This window comes from Mugil cephalus, chromosome 18 (genome assembly GCF_022458985.1).
Source record: "Mugil cephalus isolate CIBA_MC_2020 chromosome 18, CIBA_Mcephalus_1.1, whole genome shotgun sequence".
Taxonomy (NCBI): domain Eukaryota; kingdom Metazoa; phylum Chordata; class Actinopteri; order Mugiliformes; family Mugilidae; genus Mugil; species Mugil cephalus.
Genome location: NC_061787.1, coordinates 4,259,695 through 4,282,173, shown reverse-complemented (window position 1 = coordinate 4,282,173; position 22,479 = coordinate 4,259,695). Strand labels below are relative to the sequence as shown.

Sequence of the window (22,479 nt, the reverse complement as noted above, 5' to 3'; positions counted from 1 at the left end):
CATGTATATGCTTACTTGCGTGCGTGATTGATTGGTGGATTGTTGATTGATCGACCGATCTATTGATTGATTGATCGATTGGTTGATTGATTGATTGATTGATTCAACGCTGACAAAAAACACACACTAGTTGACATTTCCTAGTAAACCTTCAAAGAACACTTACACGGAACAGATTTTTTTGTTTATTTTATTTTTTTGTGGAGAGATGCAAAAGAAGAAACATTTAGTGCTCAAAATACTTAAAATGCCATGATGAAAAGATCATAGAAGGCGACGATATTTGTGACAGTTTGCTGGGTAAAATTTTATTTTAACGGCAGTCTAACATGACAAGAATGGTAAATTGTGATAACCATTTTTATCAATTTTAAGCTCACACGTAACTTTGCCTTTTCTCTCGTGTTTAAACACAAAACACACGTTTTGGTATTTTTTAAAATATTTTCTCCATTTACTGCCCTCTTTGAACAATGGGTTTTATGGGTCTCCGCGCCAGTCGAAACGTTAATACATTTTTATCCCCACATGTTTTATTAAAATTTTTGACTCTGTGTCACGATCGCTCTCAAAAGGCACCGCTGGGATTCGAACCCAGGATCTCCTGTTTACTAGACAGGCGCTTTAACCAACTAAGCCACGGCGCCGCTGGTCCGCCGCGTACGTAGGACCGTATCTATACACGAGATCTATGACACAAATCTACGCCATGCGGCATCACTGTAGGTGAAAGGCAGCAGTTTAGCAGAGGATAAAACTCAAGTTTAGAGTTGGAACTCAACTTCTAGTACTTACAAAGTACAAAAAGTACATCAAGCATGAGTAGTACAGGAATAGTGGTAATTTAAATAAAGAAATATTTTATTATTTGGCCCCTCGCATAAAAAATTTAAGGTCCAATATTGCACTGGTTTGACAAGAAAAATAGATTAAATGTGTTGGATCAATCAGTAACAACCAGCAGATGCCGCTGTTTATTGTGTATTAATATTTAACAGCTAGTTACCAGTTTTTAAGTTCCCTATTCCCCCAAAATATAAGGAAACTTTTAAAAAAGGTGGTTATTTATGTAAAACAAGTATAGAAACGAAATTCGTCTTATTTTACGAAACAATTCAAACTTTATGGAAATCACTTCACGACTTACTGTCCTCTAAATCCATAAACAATGATTTCTGTTCATTTCAAAATATTCAAGCTTCTTAAGAATAAAACGATTTAATTCTTGATTAATAGCTTGATTATAATAATAAAGTATTATATAGAAAATGCAGATTTGCTAAATCCCCTCAGCCTCCACAAAATCGGAGATTTCGTTGTTTCAACGATGCTTAAAAAAATATGAAAATGTCCATGCAAGAAGATAAAATTATCACTATATAATGTTCATGTATATGCCTTTTTTTGTTTTGTTTTGTTTTGGTGGTGGTGGGGATGGGGTTATTTTTGTAATATGAAATAGTTGTTGTATGTATAACGTTTGTTTTATCGAATAAAAACTAATAAAAATAATATAGGAAATAATAAAATAATAATAAAAAATAAAGTTTGTCCTTCACGGATCGCATGGAGACAGTTGTTGTGGAAGTTTCTCTACCGTAACACTTGAACCGTAAAGTAAAACCTTTTGCGACAAGAATGGCCAAGCAGTTACGTAGTCGCCTTCTGCGCATGCGTAATCGAGTGTAGCTAGCTGTGTGCCTCCGAGGCTAAACGGCCGTGCTAGCAACACAGAGGATGGTTCCCAGTTTGTTGTGTTAAAAAATAGAACGTGAAATAAACAGATTTTATGTATCAACGAAAGTCAAACTGCACGTGAGTGGACACGAGAAGCGAGTGTATCAATCTGTTGGAAAACCATTTCATAATTGCCAATGCATCCGAGCCATAAGGATACAGTCGTCTTGCTAAGCTAAAACCAAATAGCCTGTGTTGTGGATGGATTGACTCCTGTAGCTGGAGATACTCCTGGAAGAAACTGTCATCGGGGTTAAGCTGCCATCATGGACACTGCCGAAGAAGGTAAATAATTCTAGACGTTTCTTGTTTCCTTGTCTTCCGTGGTTTACTTAGAAATTAGCTTTGCGAGAGCATCACCGCGACCCGGGGCTACTGCTGAGCTGGCCTTGCTAATGTTCACTTGCTGATTAGTTTAGCGCACAGATGTTGCGTGATTTTACATGTGAGCAATTAAAGATGACTGCTCAACGTTGTTGTTGTAATGGGGCCGGGTTCAGGACTGTGGTCACACTGTAGTAAATGTAAGTAATGTCGCTGGGAGCGTAGAAAGAACCAGAAGTTCCAGGCGATGTCACCAGCCTCTTGTTGTTTACCCGTTTTAGAGGAGACAAGTTTCTCTTGAAACCCTCCTCCGCCGTTTTATAACATGACAGGTAGCACCGCCCGTCCGATCTCCATCTGCACGTCTCAGTGTTTCATATGTTTGCTGTGTTTGCACAGCGGATATTTGCCGTGTGTGCCGCTCCGAGGGGACCCCAGACAAACCCCTGTACCACCCGTGTGTCTGCACCGGCAGCATCAAGTTTATCCACCAGGAATGGTAAGTGTTTTTTTGGGTGGCTCTTGCCACACGGCAGCTGTAAAGCTTTGCCCCTTTACCACACATTTAGATCTGTACCAAAACACCGCTGTCACTGGTACCAGTGAAGAATCTCATGTTAACATTTAGTGACCTCATACCCTAACTAACAGCAGCTACCTTCCTGTCCCATACTTTCTCTGACAATATATATGATCTAGATAGATAGATACTTTAGAAACAGGTATGGAAGAATAATGTAACTATATATATATATGTATATATATAAATAAACGGGGAGGATGTAGAGTCTGGATGGACAAACATCCTTCTCAATGAGTCCATGAATGAGCTTCTCTGACTGTCTGTGGTGTTGTGTAAAGGGTGGCACACCTTGTTTTGTTCAAGGTTCTTCCCTCTGCCACTGATGTCAGGGACTCCAGCTCTGCCTCTACCACAGAGCCGTCCGCCTGTATCACTTTGTCCGGCCGTGAGGTTCCTTCTTCTTAGTTCTTCTTATGTTAGTTGGTCAGTCCAGTTTGGGATCCAGACGTAGACCGAGGTACTTATAGGTCTGAATCACCTCTACACACATTCTACCTGCTGATGGTTACAGGCTGCAGGTGGGAGCTGGACCTCCACCACCATCTCTTTGGTTTTAGCTGTATTGATCAGAATGTGGTTCTGTCCAAACCAGATTTTTGTTCTCCTGCTCCTGTCCATCCCTGAGACACCCCACATTTGTAGTGTCATCTGCAATAGACATGATTCTGTTACATGAACATATTGTTGATGATTGTGGCGAACAAAGTGCAGTTTAATGTTTCTCATGTTTTCAGAAAATTTACCAACATCGTTTTTACTAATGTACTGATTCTACACACGTGACCATAACATTTTATACTTGATATTTTCAAAAAGACAAAAAAAGAGAGTTGTCTGCGTAGGTGTTTTTATAAATACAGATCAAGAGGTGTTAAATTCAGATGATCTCATTCACACGCAGACACAGTAGCTTACGTGTCTTCAGGGTGTTTGTCAGGAACCGACCCATAACTATTGAAATGTAACAGAATATTAGTGAAAAGAATGCAGAACAGGCTTTTCCTTTATCACATCCCAGGTTACACAGTATCCCACACAGGTGGTGTTAGGTGTGGTGTTTGCACTGTGAAAACAATACCCGACCAGGTAGTTTAGACGATGTGCACTCTTGCGTAACTGTTATGTGTCATGGGGATGGAAATCCCATTAAGACACACGCAAAGGCTTCGTCTAGATTGTTTTCTGTGGTAATTGAAATCTAGTTGAATCCTTCCAGGTAGTAAGGATTCTTTAATTCATATAAGTCAGCTGGTGCAATTAATGTCTTACATAACTTAGTTGTTAACGTCACAGTTCAGCCTGTGTCACATCGGTATTGGGTAAAATGTGTGCAGCTCTGAAAAAGTTCATAACGTACCTTTTTCATTAATTTCTACTATAACCAAGGCGTGATAAGTGCTTACAGTCGGGTTATTCTGGGTCCAGAGCTCCTGGAAAGGTCTTCACAGCTGAGCCTAGGTCTTCATCACGTCATGTGTTGTCATGGCAGTGGTATCCATGGAAAGGCCAACAACACTTTACACCTTTGTTTGACCAAGTCTGCAACCAGGACTGTCGGCTATCTGATAGTTGTTGCTGGTAGCGACAGTATGTTGTTAAATTTATTTCAGTGAGTTAATCCAGTTTTATTAAACTTTATAAATTAAGAACTCATATCTTTGTTTTCGTTGTTGTTTCTGATATCAATTGTTGGGTTTTTTTTTCTCTTTTGTTGTGCTGAGTTTACACATGCAAACTTACACTGTGCAGAAGTAAGTCTGTCTGTGAGAGCTTTAATTTATACCTTGAAATATTACTTTGCAGTTTGGTCCAGTGGCTGAAGCACAGCAGGAAGGAGTACTGTGAATTATGCAAGCACAGATTTGCTTTCACACCAAGTAAGTCCTTGTGGTTTTGATGGATTATCAGCTTTTTTTTTTTTAATATAATATACAACCTTAAGTTTTCCACTTTAGTCCAATAGATGATGCCATATGATTCAATTTGTACCTTTCTCTATGCAATTATTAATTTCCTGAAAGCGGTAGCTCTCTTTTCTGTTGTTGGTAAACAGTTTCACAATTTAACTGACACACAACAGACTCTGGTTCACCTCCTGTCTCCATCTACTCCAGTTTACTCCCCAGATATGCCCTCACGCTTGCCCATCCAGGACATATGCGCCGGCCTGCTGACAAGTGTGGGCACCGCCATCCGTTACTGGTTCCATTACACACTGGTGGCTTTTGCGTGGCTCGGGGTGGTTCCTCTTACTGCATGTAAGTGGCATCGACAGGCGTAAATGCAACGATAAATTATATTAAAGTCTGCAGGTCTCATCTACGCCTCTTGCACAACTTAAAGATGTTTATCTTAGTAGTATATAGTATAACAATCTTGCATTTAATGATTAATTGTCATTAAATGCTGACCCTCTAAATGTTTTTCCTCATTCATCCAGGCCCAGTGCAATGAGGGAAACACATTCCTTCTTCAGGCTCATATAATAAACTTACTGATGAAGTGACAATAACAACAGCTTCACATATTAGCTTGTGTTTGTTGTTTAAAACAATCAAGGGAATTACAGCTTAATTAACTTCACATAACAATCAACAATCAGTGCTCATTCCTCTCAGCGTAAAACAATGTAGGCTAGATCTATGTATAAGCCCCACATGTTATATGTAAGTTGTTATTTTAATAACACCAGTTTATTTATCTGCTGTCTGTGTCTCAGGTCGCATCTACAAGTGTCTTTTTACCGGCTCTGTGAGCTCTCTTTTGACACTGCCACTGGACATGCTCTCTACGTAAGTGAGAACAGATTTCGCCCTCGGCTGCACAACATAAAAGCCACGTAAACATTAACGAAGTGTTTGATATTTACTTCCCCTCCTCTTATGTTTGAATATGTGTTTTTTCCCTTGCGTCCCTGCAGAGAGAACCTGCTTGCAGATTGCTTACAGGGATGCTTCGTGGTTACGTGCACCCTGTGCGCATTCATCAGTCTGGTCTGGCTAAGAGAGCAGATAGTCCATGGTGGCGCCCCCCAGTGGTTGGAGCAACATCAGCCACCGCCACCGAATGCGGCTGCACAAGCCAACGAGGTACACTGCTCCGTTGGATAGACCCCTCCACAGCTTGTAAACAGCGTGATGTGTTTTGAGGCGTGGGGCTTAGCTGGAGGCAAAACATCTCAAACATGCTAGCTTGTAAACGCCGGTTAGCGAATTTCAACGGGCAGTTTTAGCACGAATGAATGTGGAAAATGCGCATTTTAGAGAATATACCGACTCCCCGAGACTGTGAGTGTTATTTTAGTTGACTCCGACTACATTCACCAACGCCTACACTGTCACTCACTGGATGGAGGGTTTGACAGGATTGCCCACGGTGCAATGGCCAGACATTGACACAGACCTAATCGAGAAACTCTCCTACAAAGATAGAACAAGAAGTGGAACCACTGTGGAGGGGGAACGTAGAAAATGCAACATGTGCTTGGACAACCCTGAAACACACAACTAATGTTGAGTTAGCTAGTGGTTAGCATTAGCATTAGCATGTAACAAGAATCCCCTAAATAATGGTTTAACTTAACCTAATTTCAGTCACAAGTCTAACCCCATAGTGTTATTCAGACTGAAACAAACCGATGATGTTGGTGATTGTCTCAGTCCAGCCCGTTCTTTTAATCGCGTTCAACCAAAGTCGTCTACAACTGTCTGGTATATGTTAAAATTCTCCTCAGTTGCCTCAGTTCCCTCTGTTTTGCCTCCAGTTAACATCACAGTGACCATGAAGGGCTGTATACAAAATGAACTGCTCAACTGTAAAAATGAAAAATAAAAAAAGGTTTTATTCTCCTGTGGTGCAAAGGGCCTGTATTCAAGTAGAAAAGGTTGTGGATCCAAACATATATTAATGTAGACAGCTTTAATTTGTCCAAGACATCACACATATAATCAATTGCTGCGTCTTCTGTCACACGTTCACCTTAACGTTCTGCCACCGTCGATTACTGAAGCCATTCATCCTGTTCCCTTTAGGCACAAGCTGCAGGCCAAGGAGCAGCTGATGAGCCTCCCGCAGCCCAGCCGGCCCCTGTCGATCCTCCGGCTCAGAACGAGGCAGAGCCCGAGCCCCCTGACGCCCCCCCGGACCAGGGTGATGAGCCGGAGCTGGAGGAGGAGGAGGGCGCTGCTGCTGAGGATGCAGACCCCAACAACGGAGCGCAAGGTTGAACTCTTTTTAATTTATAATCGTATCAGTTTAGTGTTAGATGTAGCTCTAGATGTAGTTTCTTTCCACAGCAACTTAATTTGATAATAATAACAATAACAATAACCTTTATTCAACCAGGCTATTGAGATAACAGCAGTATATACAGTATATAACATTTGTAGGTATGAGTAGCCTCATGTTCTACAGATTTAACAAGACTTATAAAGTCATTTAATTATTTTGGGTGAAATAGAGGGTATGTATTGACGTCACTGCCGCCTGGAGCCACGGCAGCAAACACATGGTGAAATGTGTCAGTAAATACAGCGAGACCAGGAAAAATGTGGATTATCAGATCAAATCAAGGACAATTGGAGTCGACAATGATCCATACAAACTAGTTTGGATTTGGAAAAGTGGATTAACCTCAGTTTCATTTAGTTTAAGTTAGTTTTAGGTAATTTCGGTTATGATAAATGTAGCTAAATAAAAGATGCTAACGCTAGGAGCTTTACTGAGAAGTAACGTTATATTTATTTATTTATTGTTGGAGAACAAATAGTTCCTATCGGCCGTAACTACGACAAAACAACAACATCCGCAAACTTATCTGACAGCCCTCCAGATCTTCTCTTTTCTTTGGCAAATAAATGTAAAAATATAAAAATATATCTCTGACTCCTTTTAAAATCTGTTGGTTTCGGTCAATCGCACAACAATTTAGACGCTGTTAAAGCCTGTGATTCAAACTAATGCTGCTAATCTCCATCATTCAACTGTCACTTTTTTGCCACTCAGTGGCCGTAACCATGGAGACCTCACTTACTGAGACGTCATGTCAAAACGCCACGTGCATGATTCAGATCTTAGTGTTTTATTGTGGTTAAAGGAAGGACTTTGCAGCCGGCAAAGCAAAAACTTGTATTATATTTATTTTATTCTAGCTTTGAAGTGATGTTACAACCAAGTTGTCTTGGAACACGACATGATTATTTCAACTCAATATGATCGAACTGAAGTTTCTGTATTATATTGTACGGTCTATATTTCACGTTGCTGCCTTGTCTCCGTAGATGATATGAACTGGAACGCTTTAGAGTGGGACAGGGCAGCAGAGGAGCTCACATGGGAAAGGGTAACTCTACTAATCTCCAACAAACACATCAGTTCTTCACACACACTCATGCATTCAAGCATATTAACATTATTATCATTATTTTCTCATTTAGATGCTCGGCCTGGATGGTTCACTGGTGTTTTTGGTAAGTCATGCTGTAACATTCAAATGTTCTGAGGCGTGTCGTATTTTTAAGTGTTAATACTTTATAAATGAAGTATAAATATTGTTTTCTAGGAGCATGTGTTTTGGGTAGTGTCTCTCAACACACTCTTCATCCTGGTCTTCGGTGAGTTTTTTTTTTTTTTTTACATGCTTAGCAGCATGTATTTATTTATAACGCAGCTAAATTTATTTATTGTTTCCCTCATTGCTCCTGCAGCATTTTGTCCCTATCACATCGGCCACTTCTCTGTGGTCGGCCTCGGCTTTGAAGAATACGTAAGGAACTAAACTTTATTGTCCACAGCTTTATTTAAATTATATTATATAATGAATTAATATTATATTATATTCCAATTCACTCACTGCATCTTTGTTGCGTCTTTCAGGTCCAGGCTTCCCACTTCGAGGGCCTGATCACAACAATCGTGGGCTACATACTTCTGGCCATGACGCTCATCCTGTGTCATGTATCCTTCACACCGAAAAAACACAACAAAAATATACCTTTAAAAAACTGCGTACGTGCTGTAAGATGACGTTGTTGATCCTTAATGGTTTGTCTTAGGGACTGGCTGCTCTGGTCAGGTTCCAGCGCTCCAGGCGTCTCCTGGGAGTCTGCTACATCGTTGTCAAGGTAACGTCTCTAAGTGCATCACTGCTGTCTGCTGCCTGGACGGAGACCTTGATGGATTGATATGGAAATACAATACAAGTGTTTTCCACCTGAGCCTTTATATGATTAAATAAGACAAACTGATCGTTGGCCGGACTTGAGAGTTTCTCATCTTTTTAATCCTGGCTTACGTTCATTTTATTTTTTAACATGATTTTATTTTTAACATGATTTTATTTTTAACATGATTTTGCAATGTACCACTTTAAAGGCTGTTTCTCAAAATGAGACAGAAGTCTGCAGTTCAGACACACCAAACTTTCCAGACTTATTCCTAATTACATTCTGCAGGTATTTGCAGAGGGAATTTTTCATATATCATTCAGAACCTGATTTACAAAACATTTCACTCCTAAAAACATTGTTTAGTTTTGGACTTTTTACAGTATTTTGTGATAAAAAAAGAAATATATAAACTTCACTCTGTAAATACCCAGAAATCTAATATGTTAACAAAATGAAACAAGTTTTTAACCTCATTTTATTATCCATTATTCAGATTTCTCTTCTGAAAATATATACAAATTAGTGCATATTTAAACAGACAGACCTCATTTGCATATTTAAATCTAAATTTGCATAAAACTTGTCATAGAAAAAAAATATTGTATTTATGTAAGTAATCAACTGGAGACGTTTCATGGTGATATCTGTGAGTTAAAAAAATTTACCTTATTCACCTGTAGAGAAGTAAAAAAATGCACCTTTTTATGGAAGTTTTAAATTTTAAATCTGTTATTAAGAGAAGCATCGACCTCCATTGCAGGTCTCTCTGCTGGTTGTTGTGGAAATCGGTGTTTTTCCACTCATCTGTGGCTGGTGGCTTGACATCTGCTCTTTGGTAAGACTTTATTTCCTCCTTTTCGTGCTCCGATTATCTGTGTTCTTGAATAACTGGGCTCCTTCCTTCCTGGTTTTAGCTTATGAAATACCAGTGAACTTTGAATGCCTTGATTTTCTGTTTGTGTGCAAATTTCGCCAAAAGCTTGGAAGTGACTTTTAGTAGAGCAACGGAGCGCGGACACAAAAGCAGGATACGTCCATTTTACACAGTAAAAAACAGCCGAGAACAGACTGGTTTGCGATAGTGAAAGGACGACATGTGCCTCAGTTGTGCGACTGGCACTCTCTTTGTTTGCGATTGTTTCCTGTGTTTCAGGGAATTTGTGTGCGTTAACGCTTACCGGCACAAATGCAGGGAACTGAATCTCTCTTGTCTGCCTCCAGCCAGGACCTAAAAGAGTTTTCAGAGTCAGAAAAGACTTTTATTTATCCCCGAGGGGCAATTAGGAGGGAAAAGAGCAGTAAATAAAAGTAAAGAGCAAGAAATACACAAAGGCGGGTGGGCCAAAGCAGTAACAGTGTGAGCGGTTATTGGCAGAAAAAATCTATAAAGATGAGTAGTAGTAAATACGTTATAATATAAAAAAATGTAAAATAATAATGTGAAGCAGAGATTAAATTAAAGAATGACATTGTAATATTATGCATGAGGAAATAGTGATATTGCACATGAGAGAATAATGTAAATTTTAAGTTATTTTAACCCCTTAGAGTCCGGGTCTTAAGCAGAACCTGTTATTATTATTATTCCATTATCATCATTATATATTATTACTGCATTATCGCCACTTGATGTATTTTTTTTTTTGTCCTAAACCTTCCTCAGTTTACACAGAAGGATCAAATTTACCTGAAAGTAAACTGACGTGGTGCTGAGCTTCTGTTGACTTTGTTACACATTTATTTGTGTATTATTACAGTTATATGATACAAATGTAAAGTTTAAGAATCTAAAATATATTTTCCGTTTAAAGGGAAAACCGTACACAACTGTACAAGTGCCAATATTAAAAAGATTGGATTTTAAATAGATGCATAGTGCAGAAAGTAATTTAAAATGTATTTATTTATCAAGGTTTTACTTTGCACTTAAAGTGAATCTGTTTCTCCAACTGCAGGAGATGTTCGATGCTTCACTGAAAGACCGAGAGCTCAGCTTCAAGTCGGCGCCTGGTACGACCATGTTCCTGCACTGGCTTGTGGGAATGGTTTATGTCTTCTACTTTGCTTCTTTCATCCTCCTGCTGAGAGAGGTGAGACTAATCGCAATGTTGACTTACGAGGCGCAATCAGACAAGTTACATAAAAACATTTTTCTTCTTCTTCCACCAGGTGCTGAGACCCGGGGTGCTGTGGTTTCTGAGAAACCTCAACGACCCGGACTTCAACCCGGTGCAGGAGATGATTCACTTGCCCATCTACAGACACCTGCGGCGGTTCATCCTGTCTGTCGTCGTGTTCGGCTCGATTGTGTTGCTCATGCTGTGGCTGCCTATCAGGCTGATAAAATTACTGCTGCCCACCTTCCTCCCGTACAACGTCATGCTCTACAGGTAACCAGCCGACAGAACAAAACAGGAGCGCTCTTAGAGCGCTGCAGCACTGACCTAGATGCAATAATGCGAGAGTTAGACTTCTTCTGTCTGGCTCTCTCTGTAAAGACACCACCCAAACACTAGTGGGCGCTGTCTTTTTTTTTTTTTACCTAACACAAGTCATTAGGGATGTAAGGCCAGATGGTTGATAAAGATTCAAATCAGCTGAGATGAAAAGTTAATTGTGATGCTCTTTTTAAGCCTTACACCCTCCTCATATTTATATTCATATTCATAAAGAAAATACCATAAAATCCTTATATATTAATATTTTTTATCATTTTCCCCCCATAAATCTCTTAAACAACGTCAGACCTGGTCAAATGTACCAAAATTTCAATAGTTTTCAGGATTTTAATCCTTTTTAATCCTTTAAATATTTTTTTTACATTAAAAAAACACAAAAACTGAATTATTTTCCTTAAAATAAACAGTAGGAAGATGGGGCTTTGGTGGTAATTGGAGTCTTGGATATGTCAAAGATTAGTAATAAAATCTGACTGATTGCATTAGTGTTTTTTATGTGGTGCCAAATTTGTCCCATTGACTTCCATTCAAACCACATTTTTTAATCTGTCTGTCATTACAGTATAAAACCAAGCATTCTGTTACATTAGCATTTCATTTAGAAGAAAATTAGTGATATTTGACATTTTTACTGTATTTGATCACATTCAACCATTTTCTCGTCATAGGTTGATGCATGAAATTCTTGTAAAATTTCCCTTTAATGTAATTGAGTCATGTGACCAGAGGGTGCAAAATGCATCACGAGACTAAAGAGAAGAGTTCCTGCAGAAATTTGTATCACAAGCTGTAACAGCCAAAATGATCACCAAATAAAAACAAAAAAACTGTGAGAAAATGCACGAGGAGCGTGTTAAAATTAAACATAAGGGGGTGTAATCTAGTTTTGAGTTCACTTGTTCGATGTCAGGTATTTAGACTGGACCAGATCTGCTCATCTTCCTTTAAAAAACATGTAAATCCTGAACTAAGAACACATGCGAGCCTTAGTTTATTTAGAGAGATTTTGTTTATTTGTTTTATTCATTTAGCTATTTTGATTTAGGGTTTGTTTTAAAGATTTTATTATTATTTGTTGTTAAGATAAAATATGATTTCAGCTGCACCTTTATAAAGAGAACATTACTTTGCGATGTGATACATTATTGTGATATCATGATTTTGCAATATTCAATTTTAAATGGAGCTTAAAATACACATTGTATATATATATGTACATCAGATGACAGTGATAATTCATTGGACAAACTGAGTCAAAATTTATCATTTATCAAAATTTATTTATTGCACTTGTACAGATAAAGTGGCGGTGGAGGAGAGGAAGTCGTTTACGATCGGACTGAAACATGATTTTTTCTTTTTCTTTCAAAGTCGATATTGTATCGGAAGAAAAAATATTGCCACATATTGCACAGTTTATGCTACCTCACAAAATATAATTTGCAGTTTTTATATATATAAATATGTTTTTTTAAATATGCATTAATTGCACAGTTCCTGTTTTAAACTTACACCTTACGTCAGAAATGTATCCATTTGACTGTGAGAAACTTGACATAGAAGAAAAGGGATGTGTGATTTATTTATTTATCTTTTTTCCAGATGAACAGAGAACAGAAAGACACTGATCTTCTTCTCCTTCTTCTTCTTCTTCTTCTTCTTCTTCTTCTTCTTCTCTTTCTCTTCCTCTCAGTGACGCCCCCGTCAGTGAGCTGTCGTTGGAGCTGTTGTTACTACAGGTCGTTCTTCCCGCCCTCCTGGAGCAGGGACACACTCGTCAGTGGCTGAAAGGCCTGGTCAGAGCCTGGACAGTCAGCGCTGGATATTTACTGTGAGCTTAAATATACATTCACAGCTACACTTTGTCATATTGTGGAATATTCTCTGTCCGTAACTGACCGACCGCCTCTGTGCCTCCAGAGACCTCCACTCGTACCTCCTCGGTGAGCAGGAGGACAATGACGCCAACCAGCCCGTCAACAACAACAACAACAACAACCCTCCCCACGGTCACCATAACAACAACAACAACCCCGCCCCGGCCGTCGGCGAGGGGCTGCATGCAGCTCATCAAGCCATCCTGCAGCAAGGGGGCCCAGTGGGTTTCCAGCCCTACCACCGACCCCTGCGCTTCCCGTTTAGGGTGAGACCTCGACACTCAAACATGTGTTATTGTTTCAGTGACTTGACTTGCAGCTACTTCTTTTCCACTGGATGCACATGGGAATAATATGTTTTCGTAGCCTATATATACCGATCCCTAACCCTTCCACATCTGGAAAAGATCTGCTCGAGCCACAAAGACACATAGAGACCCCACTCACCCGGGTCACTCCCTGTTCAGCAGCCTCCCCTCTGGCGTAGACTCGTGGCGCGTTCCATTCACCTCGGAGGTCGGAAGTCGGCACCGGGAACGACATCACACCTGAGTTATCGCTGTTCCAGTTACACAAGTCGGAAAACTAGATGACCACATCCTCCAAAGCTCTTCCCTTATCCCAATATAACTTGGTGGAAACTTGGTGTGTTCAGTATTTAGTGCAGAGTAAAAAATTAAGCTGTTACACTTATTGTAAGATAACCTGATCCAACTCGTGAGTTTTGTACTAGAATTATTTACAGTGAGTCGTTGAAAATTACGAATTCGTAAATCGGAAATTCTGACTCCTGAGTATAAATGGGACGCACCATTAGACTCGAGCTTTTTTCCCCGTGGCTGTGAAAAGGTTGCGCTGAAGGAATGTTTCAAATGCCACATGAAATATATTCATATTGTAGATGAAAGAGATTTGATTATCTACTTTATATTTATATATATTATATTTTAAACTAAATTTCGTTGTAACTTTCGTGCTCTCGTCGGTCTGTTTCACTCTGTAATAACGCCACCAAACACTAGTGGGCGCTGTGTCTTCCTGCTTCATTTTCCACAATGGAGGCTGAAATTTTTGCAGGAGTTTCCGACAAAGACGAATCATGCAAATGTTTGAATCTCCAAACATCTTTCCTCGCAGCTACGAGTGCAGCTGCACTTTATTTGTATTTTACTAAACCTGGGGAAGGAAAAAGGGGCTTTAACGTGTAAATATTCTCTTTACAGGGAGGATAAGATAATTCCTTTACACCACAAAGAAACAGACGAGGATATTTTTATACATCAGACAACTCTGGGAAAAAGACATTCTACTCCCACCTGTTATTTGTGGTTTTAAGGCGAATTTAGAAATGTGCCAACGCCCCTGGGGTATCGCTCACTGAGCATGTGCACCTGTACAACTCCAACTCCTACACCCTTCATGCAAAGAGCTGTAATCTCCATGCACTTAATCTCTTATACATTATAAAATAGGTATATAAATAAATAAAGATGGTGCTGCAGATTGTTGAGATTTGTTGTCCCATCTCACAGCTCTTATTTTAAACTCTGTTTTCCCCAGATTGTGTTGCTGATTGCATTCATGTGCATCACTCTGCTCGTCGCCAGTCTGGTGTGCTTAACCCTACCAGGTGAGGTCATTTTGTGTGTTCCTCTGCTGTCAACATCTACACAATTGCTTATTATTTATTTATTTTTTTTGGGGTGTGTGTGCGTGTGTTTCAGTATTTACCGGCCGCTGGCTCATGTCTTTCTGGACGGGAAATTCCAAAATCCATGAGCTGTACACGGCGGCGTGCGGCCTGTACGTCTGCTGGCTGTCCATCCGCGGAGTCACCGTCCTGTTGGCCTGGATGCCGCAGGGACGCACCGTCATTATGCGCAAAGTCCAGGAGTGGACTCTCATGGTGAGTAGCGTCTAAACTGTCCTGATTAATGTCTGCGAATGTCTGGTTTATATCCAGAACAGTCAAGAGCTTTTAGAAGACTTTTCATCCGAGTAGCTTCTTTAGTTCCAAGAGACTGATGAGTAATTTCCCCCTGGGATCAATAAAGTAACTCTGATGGGACGTTCAGGCTTAAATGGAAACTCTGTGGGTAAAAAAACATCAGAAACTTGCTTGTGTCTATAAGAACCAACTAATTCCCATTAATGGCTGGATACTTACCTGTTGTTGAGGGTTTCTTTATAGGCCACGCCCCCTGAGTGGTAAAAACGTGGTGAAACGTATCAGTAAATACAGCGAGACCGGGGAAAAAGTGGATTAACAGATCAAATTAAGGACAACTGGACTCAACAATGATCCATACGAACTACCAAATAACAAATGGTCCATGAACATTGACATGTGGCCAGAAATCAGTTCTCCTGACATTTATATGGACCAGTATGCAAAGTACGACATTTTGGTACTTTATACAACACAGCTCCAGTGGTTTCGTATTTCCTTGGAGGAGTGCCCTCTTATTTGGAAAAGTGGATTAGCCTCAGTTTCAGTTTGAGTTAGTTTTAGGTCATTTCAGTTCTGATAAATGTAGCTAAATAATAAATAAGATGCTAACGCTAAGCTAAGCTTTTCTGAGAGGTAACGTTAGCCTTATTTTCTGCCATCTTCCTAGAAGTAGTTTTAGTTTTTTTTTTAATTTCATTCATTGATTAAAGCAAAACAATTCAGTATAAACGCAAACGTTCCCAAATCTGAACGAAAGGGAGCAGAAAGAAGAATATCCACGAAAAATCAATGCACAATGAACTTCAATTAAAAAACAACAACACAATAAGCAGCAAAAAAATGATAATAAAAACTGTCACAGTTCCATCAGACAGACAAACAAACAAAATGAAATGTTCTTTCATGGCTACACAATGGGTATGATAATCAAACTCGTTATATTTCCTCAACCTACTGGCTTTAATTGTTCCTTTATTTTATTTTAATTTGGTTTCTCTGTTCTGATTGTTGCATAAACTGATTCCTCTCACAGAAACACAACGTTCCACAAGTTTTTTTTAAAGATCTCGCTTTTTCTTTTTTTCCCAAGTCTTAGAAGTGTTGATGATTGATTGTGTTACTCTGACTTGTGTGCGTAGATCCTGAAGACTCTCGTTGTGGCTCTGCTGGTTGCTGGCGTCATCCCGCTGCTGCTGGGTCTGCTGTTTGAGCTGGTCATCGTGGCCCCTCTAAGGGTGCCCCTGGACCAGACTCCCCTCTTTTATCCCTGGCAGGTATGATTGTGTGTTTGTGTGTGTCTGTGTGTGTGTGAGAGAGAGTCCTGCCACTCGTTTACCAGCAGAATCCTGGATCTCACATGTACGTTCATGTCTTGATCTGCAGGACTGGGCTCTCGGTGTGCTTCATGCCAAAATTATCGCTGCCATCACTCTCATGGGGCCTCAGTGGTGGCTGAAGACTGTTATTGAGCAGGTGGGTTTTCCTTTTACTAGAGTATCTATTATCTATTAATCTGCGTTCGGCAAAGATCTGTGGTCATGAAGAGGTTCCTCTGACTCTCTGTTTAGGTTTATGCAAATGGGATTCGCAACATTGACCTCCAGTTCATCATCCGTAAACTGGCAGCGCCTGTCATCTCGGTTCTGCTGCTGTCGCTGTGTGTCCCCTATGTGATCGCTGCTGGGGTGGTGCCGGCTGTAGGCGAGTATCAGAGTAAAGACTGTGGAGTTCAGTCTAGAGATGATCACGGTTATTGTTGTTATTTTCCTTATTATCACGGTATTCAGACTTTATTTGTAAAGCGCTTTTCATACAAAAAGTAGCAGCAAAGTACTGCTTACAATAATAACAACAAACTAATTAAACAAATTATTGCCTTAATCTGACTTTAACTGGACAACTTAAGTGCATGTAAACACATTACTTTAACTAAAATCAAAAGTTCTCCTTATCTGATTACAACACTCACATAATGTGACTGAAAGTCATTTTTCTCCGGCATGTATACGCCTTAATTGGTCTTTAACTGGACTCCAAAACAAAAACATCCAGGAAATCCAGAGGAACACATTCCAAAAATGGAATTTCGAGCATAACTTGATTAAACTGTGCATGTGAGCGCACTGACAGACACACACCTACACATGCACAGACGGATATATGACTTAAAAATTCATTATGTAGAGCAAATAAAAAACAATATTCATTAGAACAGGTGGAGGAACTGTGGACACGCTATCGTATAACAATATCCATAAAATGAGATAAATAAATAAAAAACACTATAAAAATGCTAAATACCGCGACTAAATACCCTCAGGTTTTCAGGCTGTTCCACAGACATGGACCGTAGTGGTAACATGCTGCCTCGCCGTGGGTTTCACTTCTAATTCTGGGTATTATTATTAAAAGGCCGCTACCAGAAGACCTGAGGGCTCTACGAGGTAAATATGATAGAAGCAAATCTAATAAATAGCTCGGGACTACGACCATTAAGAGCCCTATAAACCAATAAAAGGATCTTTAAATCAATTCTGAAGCAAACAGGAAGCAGAGGCTTTAAATTAGGTGTAATGTGTTCCCTCTTTCTGGTCCTAGTCAGCACACGGCGGCCGAATTCTATAGTAATTGTAAGTGTGAAATATTATTCTGTGGAAGACCAGAAAGTAGGGCACTGCAGTCGTCTATCTCGCAAGTAATAAAAGTATGTATCAGTCTCTCGGTGTCGGCTTGAGAGAGAAGAGATCGTACACTGGGAATGTTTTTAAGGTGATAAAATGCAGTTTTAGTTATGTTTTTAATGTGAAAACTAAGATCTGAATCAAATATAACACCGAGGTTATTTACTTGCTGAGAGGAACTTAATGCCGGTGTTTGAAGTTTTTTTTATTAATTTTCTCTCTCTGGGCTTCAGGGCTAATAGTTAAGGTTGTACTTATACACACACTGAAATCATTTAACCAAATATTACTTTGAAAAAACAAATAAAAATATAAAGCACATGTTCATTAAAGGTGGCATCTTATAGACTTTCTGCAAATTGTAGATTAGAGCCAAGAAACTTTTTACTATCTCTATTTAATGTTCCTCACCAAGCTACCGGCTGTTTTCTGCAGACAGGTTTAACATATTTAATTAGTTTCCCCTCAGCATTTCTTTTAAAATATCCAAAATGTGTCCAGACTTTGTCGTCTTAGTTAAGGAAACAATCAGAACCACTGATGGAGTGAGTGCTGCCGCCTCTCCAGAAATAAACCGTGAAGAACTATTATACAATTTTAACCCTGTTTATGTTTATACTGGTAATAGTTACTTCCCTAGTTCAGCCTCGGTGGCAAAAGACGTGACGTAAACCTCCCTTTCACTGAATGAATTGATAATTTTGCCTTTGCAGGAGTTACACCCGAGATGGAGATTCTGATGCAGAGGAGGATCTACCCGTTCCTCCTGATGGTGGTGTCACTCGTCGGCATCCTGTCCTTCCAGATCCGACAGTTCAAACGTCTTTATGAACACATCAAGAACGACAAGTGAGAATCTTTTAGCTTCGACCCCGTGATCCAGGGTTAGGTTATGTTTAGGGGGTCGGACTCATTTTACTTTAGCTGCATACAGTCGAGTTTGAACACGACAATAGCTTATTAACCCATAAATAACAACAATTCCCAGAAGTTTCCCTTTGTTTTAGTGCAAAGAAGAACATTATGAAAGTGTTTAAATTTAATGAACTGCACTATTACAAGACATGTAATGAACAACTGGACTTTTTTTTTTTTAGGAAAAAGAAATGTTTAAATTTCTGTTTAGGTCCCGGTCTCAGTGTAATGTTATGTCTACACTGTTATGTGAACACCTAATTTGACCATTTGTCTCATAAATGAAACCCTAATATTCCAGAATGAATGATTTCATTGTGCCATGGCTGAGAGATCAGACAATCAAGTTATAGTGGAAGTCACTGGGGTATTTTGGTCTGCTCAGGTTAAAAGAGTCTAGTAAATTTTAAATCTGATGCTGCAAAAAACCTAATATTGCAATTAAGTCAATATTTTACCCTAGACCGATCTGAGAAAATCTCCCCAGACATTAGTTTAATGGAATAAAGCAAATTTTTCATGTTTTTATTGTAAAAACAGTGACTGCAAGTTATCAAACTGGCATTTAAATGATTAAAATTCCTTAAAGTGATTGAATTTTTGGTAGTTGTGTAAAGTTGTGAGGTGGTTTAAGAGATTTATGCAGAAAAAAATCAGATAAAAATATTAATCTGTTAAGTTTTTGTAGCTGTTTTTAGAATTAAAAAGGTGCCTGAGGGTTAAATGTGTGATTTATTTTATACTAACACCTATGAAAATCAATGCCATTAATCAAGATTAAATCTACTGACGGCTCTAGTTTCTACATATCTAATAAGTACAGAAACAGTCCTTCCAGTAAATTAATAATCTCTGTCCTTGCAGGTACCTGGTCGGCCAGAGGCTCGTCAACTACGAACGTAAAGCCGGCAGAGCGAGCTCAGTCCCGCCCCCCAACCCCGTCGCAGAGTGAAGTTTTGTGTGTCACGTTGCCACTTTTTTTTTTTTTTTCTCTTTTTGTGCACCTGTTACCCTTCGCCACCTCATCCCACCCAATCCCACCCAGTCCCATTTGATTTTCAAACCCAGTCCCGAGTCCTTAATCTTTTTTGAATCTCCCGTGGATCCCGGTGGAATCGGTGGATGTCGTTCAATTTCTTTTTCACGCCCGTCGAAGAAGGGACGGGGGAAAATGTATTATAATCACTGGACAGCTGAGTAACCCACCCACCCACCCTCACCCCTGACTCAGAGGAAACGGAGCAGGCGAGGGGAGGAAGAGGAGGAAGAGGTGTGGGCAGGGAGGGGGGGGGCAAAGGTTTGATTTGAAGCTTAACATCTGTATTGTCATTCATGCCTTGCTTTGTAAAGTGCTGCCTGATAATTGTACATGTGTAAATACTTTGAACGCAGACTTTGTCTTAAAAAAAAAAGAAAAGAAAAAAGGAAAAATGTGGTTTAATGCAATGACCATTGTACATCTTAAAAGTGTATGTATAATTTATTAAATCAAAATGACAATTTATACGTTGTGTCGCAGGTCTCATGGAGATCAGTGTGTTTGTAGCTACAAAAAGTGCAAAGATCAGGGTCAGAGAACGTATTCAGTCCGTAGATTAAATATCATTTTACTCTGTAATATCCTTCTTTGTATATCTTATAATATTCTGAGGAGTCTTTTTATTATCTAAATATCACAATTAAAAAACTGGTAATGGGAACATTTCAGAAAAAAACTCAAATACCTAAAGCTAAAAGACATTTTCACCTCTCATGAGATGATGCAGAGGGGTCATGTGTCTTCTTCAGCGTGAAGAATTATGGGATATCGCGAGACTTTCCGAGTGTTACAGCTCATTGCAAAACAATGGAAACACCTACAAACCTCAATTCAGTCGAAAATATTATAAGTACCGGTTTTATTTTTTATTATATTTGCTGCTTATGACTCCTTAGAATATTATTCTATTATTTTCCCACATACACCACAGGAGCGGGAAAGTTTGGGAGCAACTTCGGGGTTTCTGTTCACAATTTCTTTTTCTTAATTAACTGCATGTTCCTCAATTTACCTTGAGGTGTGCATCGAAAGAAAAGAAGAGGGGCTTAGTTTTAGGGTCCAGAAGATTTGCAAGAGTCACAACTTCAGTGCAAAAGTAAAAAACAACTCTTTATACGATGATCATGTTTCATCTTTTATGTAAAAAATCGATCTTGCTTCCAAACTTTTTATTTCACCTGTAGTGTTTATTATAAAGGGAAATTAAAATGAAAGCACCGTCAATACATAACCGGGGGCGGTGTGATCGGTTCGTCCTTGGGTTTCAGAGGACTAAGAAGTACGATGCCAAACTCCTCGGCTAGAACACCGGGAATCTCCTCTTCTTTCAGTTCCCTGGTCGTGGTTTCTACACCCCCCGTGGCTTCGGTCGTCGGATACGTGGTGGTGGTCAGCCTGTGGCCGACGTACGCCACCCTGCCCCACGGTTTCAAAACGGTGCAGAGGGACTTGCAGAAGAAGATGGAGGACGGGGAGCTCTGGTGGTAGTGGCACATCTCGGCGAAGTCCTCCAGACGCCGAGGCTCCAGGGTGAATTTGTAGATCTCGACCCAGTCTCCATCTGCGCCTCGGTTCTGCTCCCCCTGCCACTCCAGGAAGTGCACGTCCCCGTCCTTTCTGAGGCGGTACACCCTGTGGCCCTGCACCTGGGGGGCGCTGGTCTCCAAAGAAAGAGGGGCGCTGAACCCCGGGACCCCGAACCCGACATCGCACAGCCACCTGCGCCCCTCGAGGCTCACCACCAGGATCAGGTGATCATTAGAAGGGGCGTAGCGGCACGTGACCTGGTTCCTCACCTGACCGGAGATCACCGTGACCCGGAAGCCCAGGTTGGTGAGCAGCCACCAGAAAAGGGAGTTGTTCTCAAAGCAGAAACCGCCCCGGCGCTGGTTCACGATCTTATCGTACAGGAGGGGGAGGTCGAGCCGGACTCGTCCGCCGCTGTGAACCGTGAGGTTTTCAAACGGAACCGAGAGCAGGTGACAGGTGTGAACGGACCGCAGCACCTCCAGGTTGGCCTCCGCCGGGGCCGCGAACCCAATGCGTAACAAATACTTCTCCACGTCCATCTGCTCAGAGTTCATCGTCAGCGCTTTGTTTCTCTCACTTTCAATACTGTTAAAAAGTTACAGAACACGCCCGGTTTACAACTACGGAAGCCGAAAGCGAAGTAAAAAAAAAATAAATAAAATAAAAATAAAAATTTAGTCACTCACTTACTTACTATATGTACCAGATATACAAAGCAAATCGAAAAAACATTTCTTCTATCCCACAATGAAGAGATAAAGTGCACAGGCGCAACGGATAAAGACATTTTCTAACACTAAAGTAAACAATGACTAAAGTGCACAATTAAAAATACAATGGAATAAAATTAAACAAAGAGTTCCCAGTGTACATGGTGACATAGCAGCAGCAAGTTTTTCTGTGTGAGGTAGAGGTTACAAACGTGCAAAAGACAGTTAAAATAATAATTTTGTTTTTATATAATATATATACATCTCCATTTAGTTCAGCTTCTTAGTGGCCTCTTGTATAAAGCTGTTTGTGAGTCTGGTGGAGCGGGAACTTAGGAAGAAAACTTTGATTGGTTTGGATGTAATATCATATCAGCTGGCTATGGATATGAAATACATGTTTTAATATGTTTGATTGTGCAGGATAATGTGAGAAATTCATAAAAACAATAAACGAGTTAAAAATTAAAACAACAATAACAAAAGCATATCATTTTTAGCAATTT

At 39.9% G+C, this 22,479-nt stretch overlaps 2 protein-coding genes and 1 non-coding gene across 3 annotated transcripts; 1 reads left to right on the top strand and 2 right to left on the bottom strand.

The window, feature by feature from the left end:
* Positions 1 to 573: 573 nt before the first annotated feature.
* On the bottom strand, positions 574 to 647 carry trnat-agu. Its single transcript has one exon. It is a non-coding gene; the product is annotated as a tRNA-Thr (tRNA).
* A 1,026-nt stretch (positions 648 to 1,673) lies between these two features.
* LOC124995793 (E3 ubiquitin-protein ligase MARCHF6) lies at positions 1,674 to 20,198 on the top strand. The gene is made up of 25 exons (XM_047568470.1): positions 1,674 to 2,022; positions 2,461 to 2,560; positions 4,448 to 4,521; positions 4,759 to 4,902; positions 5,364 to 5,436; positions 5,565 to 5,733; positions 6,676 to 6,865; positions 7,924 to 7,985; positions 8,080 to 8,112; positions 8,205 to 8,256; positions 8,350 to 8,408; positions 8,519 to 8,599; positions 8,698 to 8,766; positions 9,572 to 9,646; positions 10,767 to 10,901; positions 10,981 to 11,201; positions 12,964 to 13,101; positions 13,191 to 13,413; positions 14,708 to 14,777; positions 14,872 to 15,053; positions 16,238 to 16,372; positions 16,482 to 16,571; positions 16,667 to 16,799; positions 18,493 to 18,628; positions 19,559 to 20,198. Exons 1-25 carry the CDS (start codon positions 2,004 to 2,006, stop codon positions 19,644 to 19,646), a joined length of 2,751 nt encoding a protein of 916 aa, XP_047424426.1. The 5' UTR covers positions 1,674 to 2,003; the 3' UTR covers positions 19,647 to 20,198.
* On the bottom strand, positions 20,156 to 21,891 carry LOC124995794 (arylamine N-acetyltransferase 2-like). Its single transcript, XM_047568472.1, has one exon. The coding sequence runs from the start codon at positions 21,815 to 21,817 to the stop codon at positions 20,954 to 20,956; it is 864 nt and encodes a 287-aa protein (XP_047424428.1). The 5' UTR covers positions 21,818 to 21,891; the 3' UTR covers positions 20,156 to 20,953.
* Between the last annotated feature and the right edge of the window lie 588 nt (positions 21,892 to 22,479).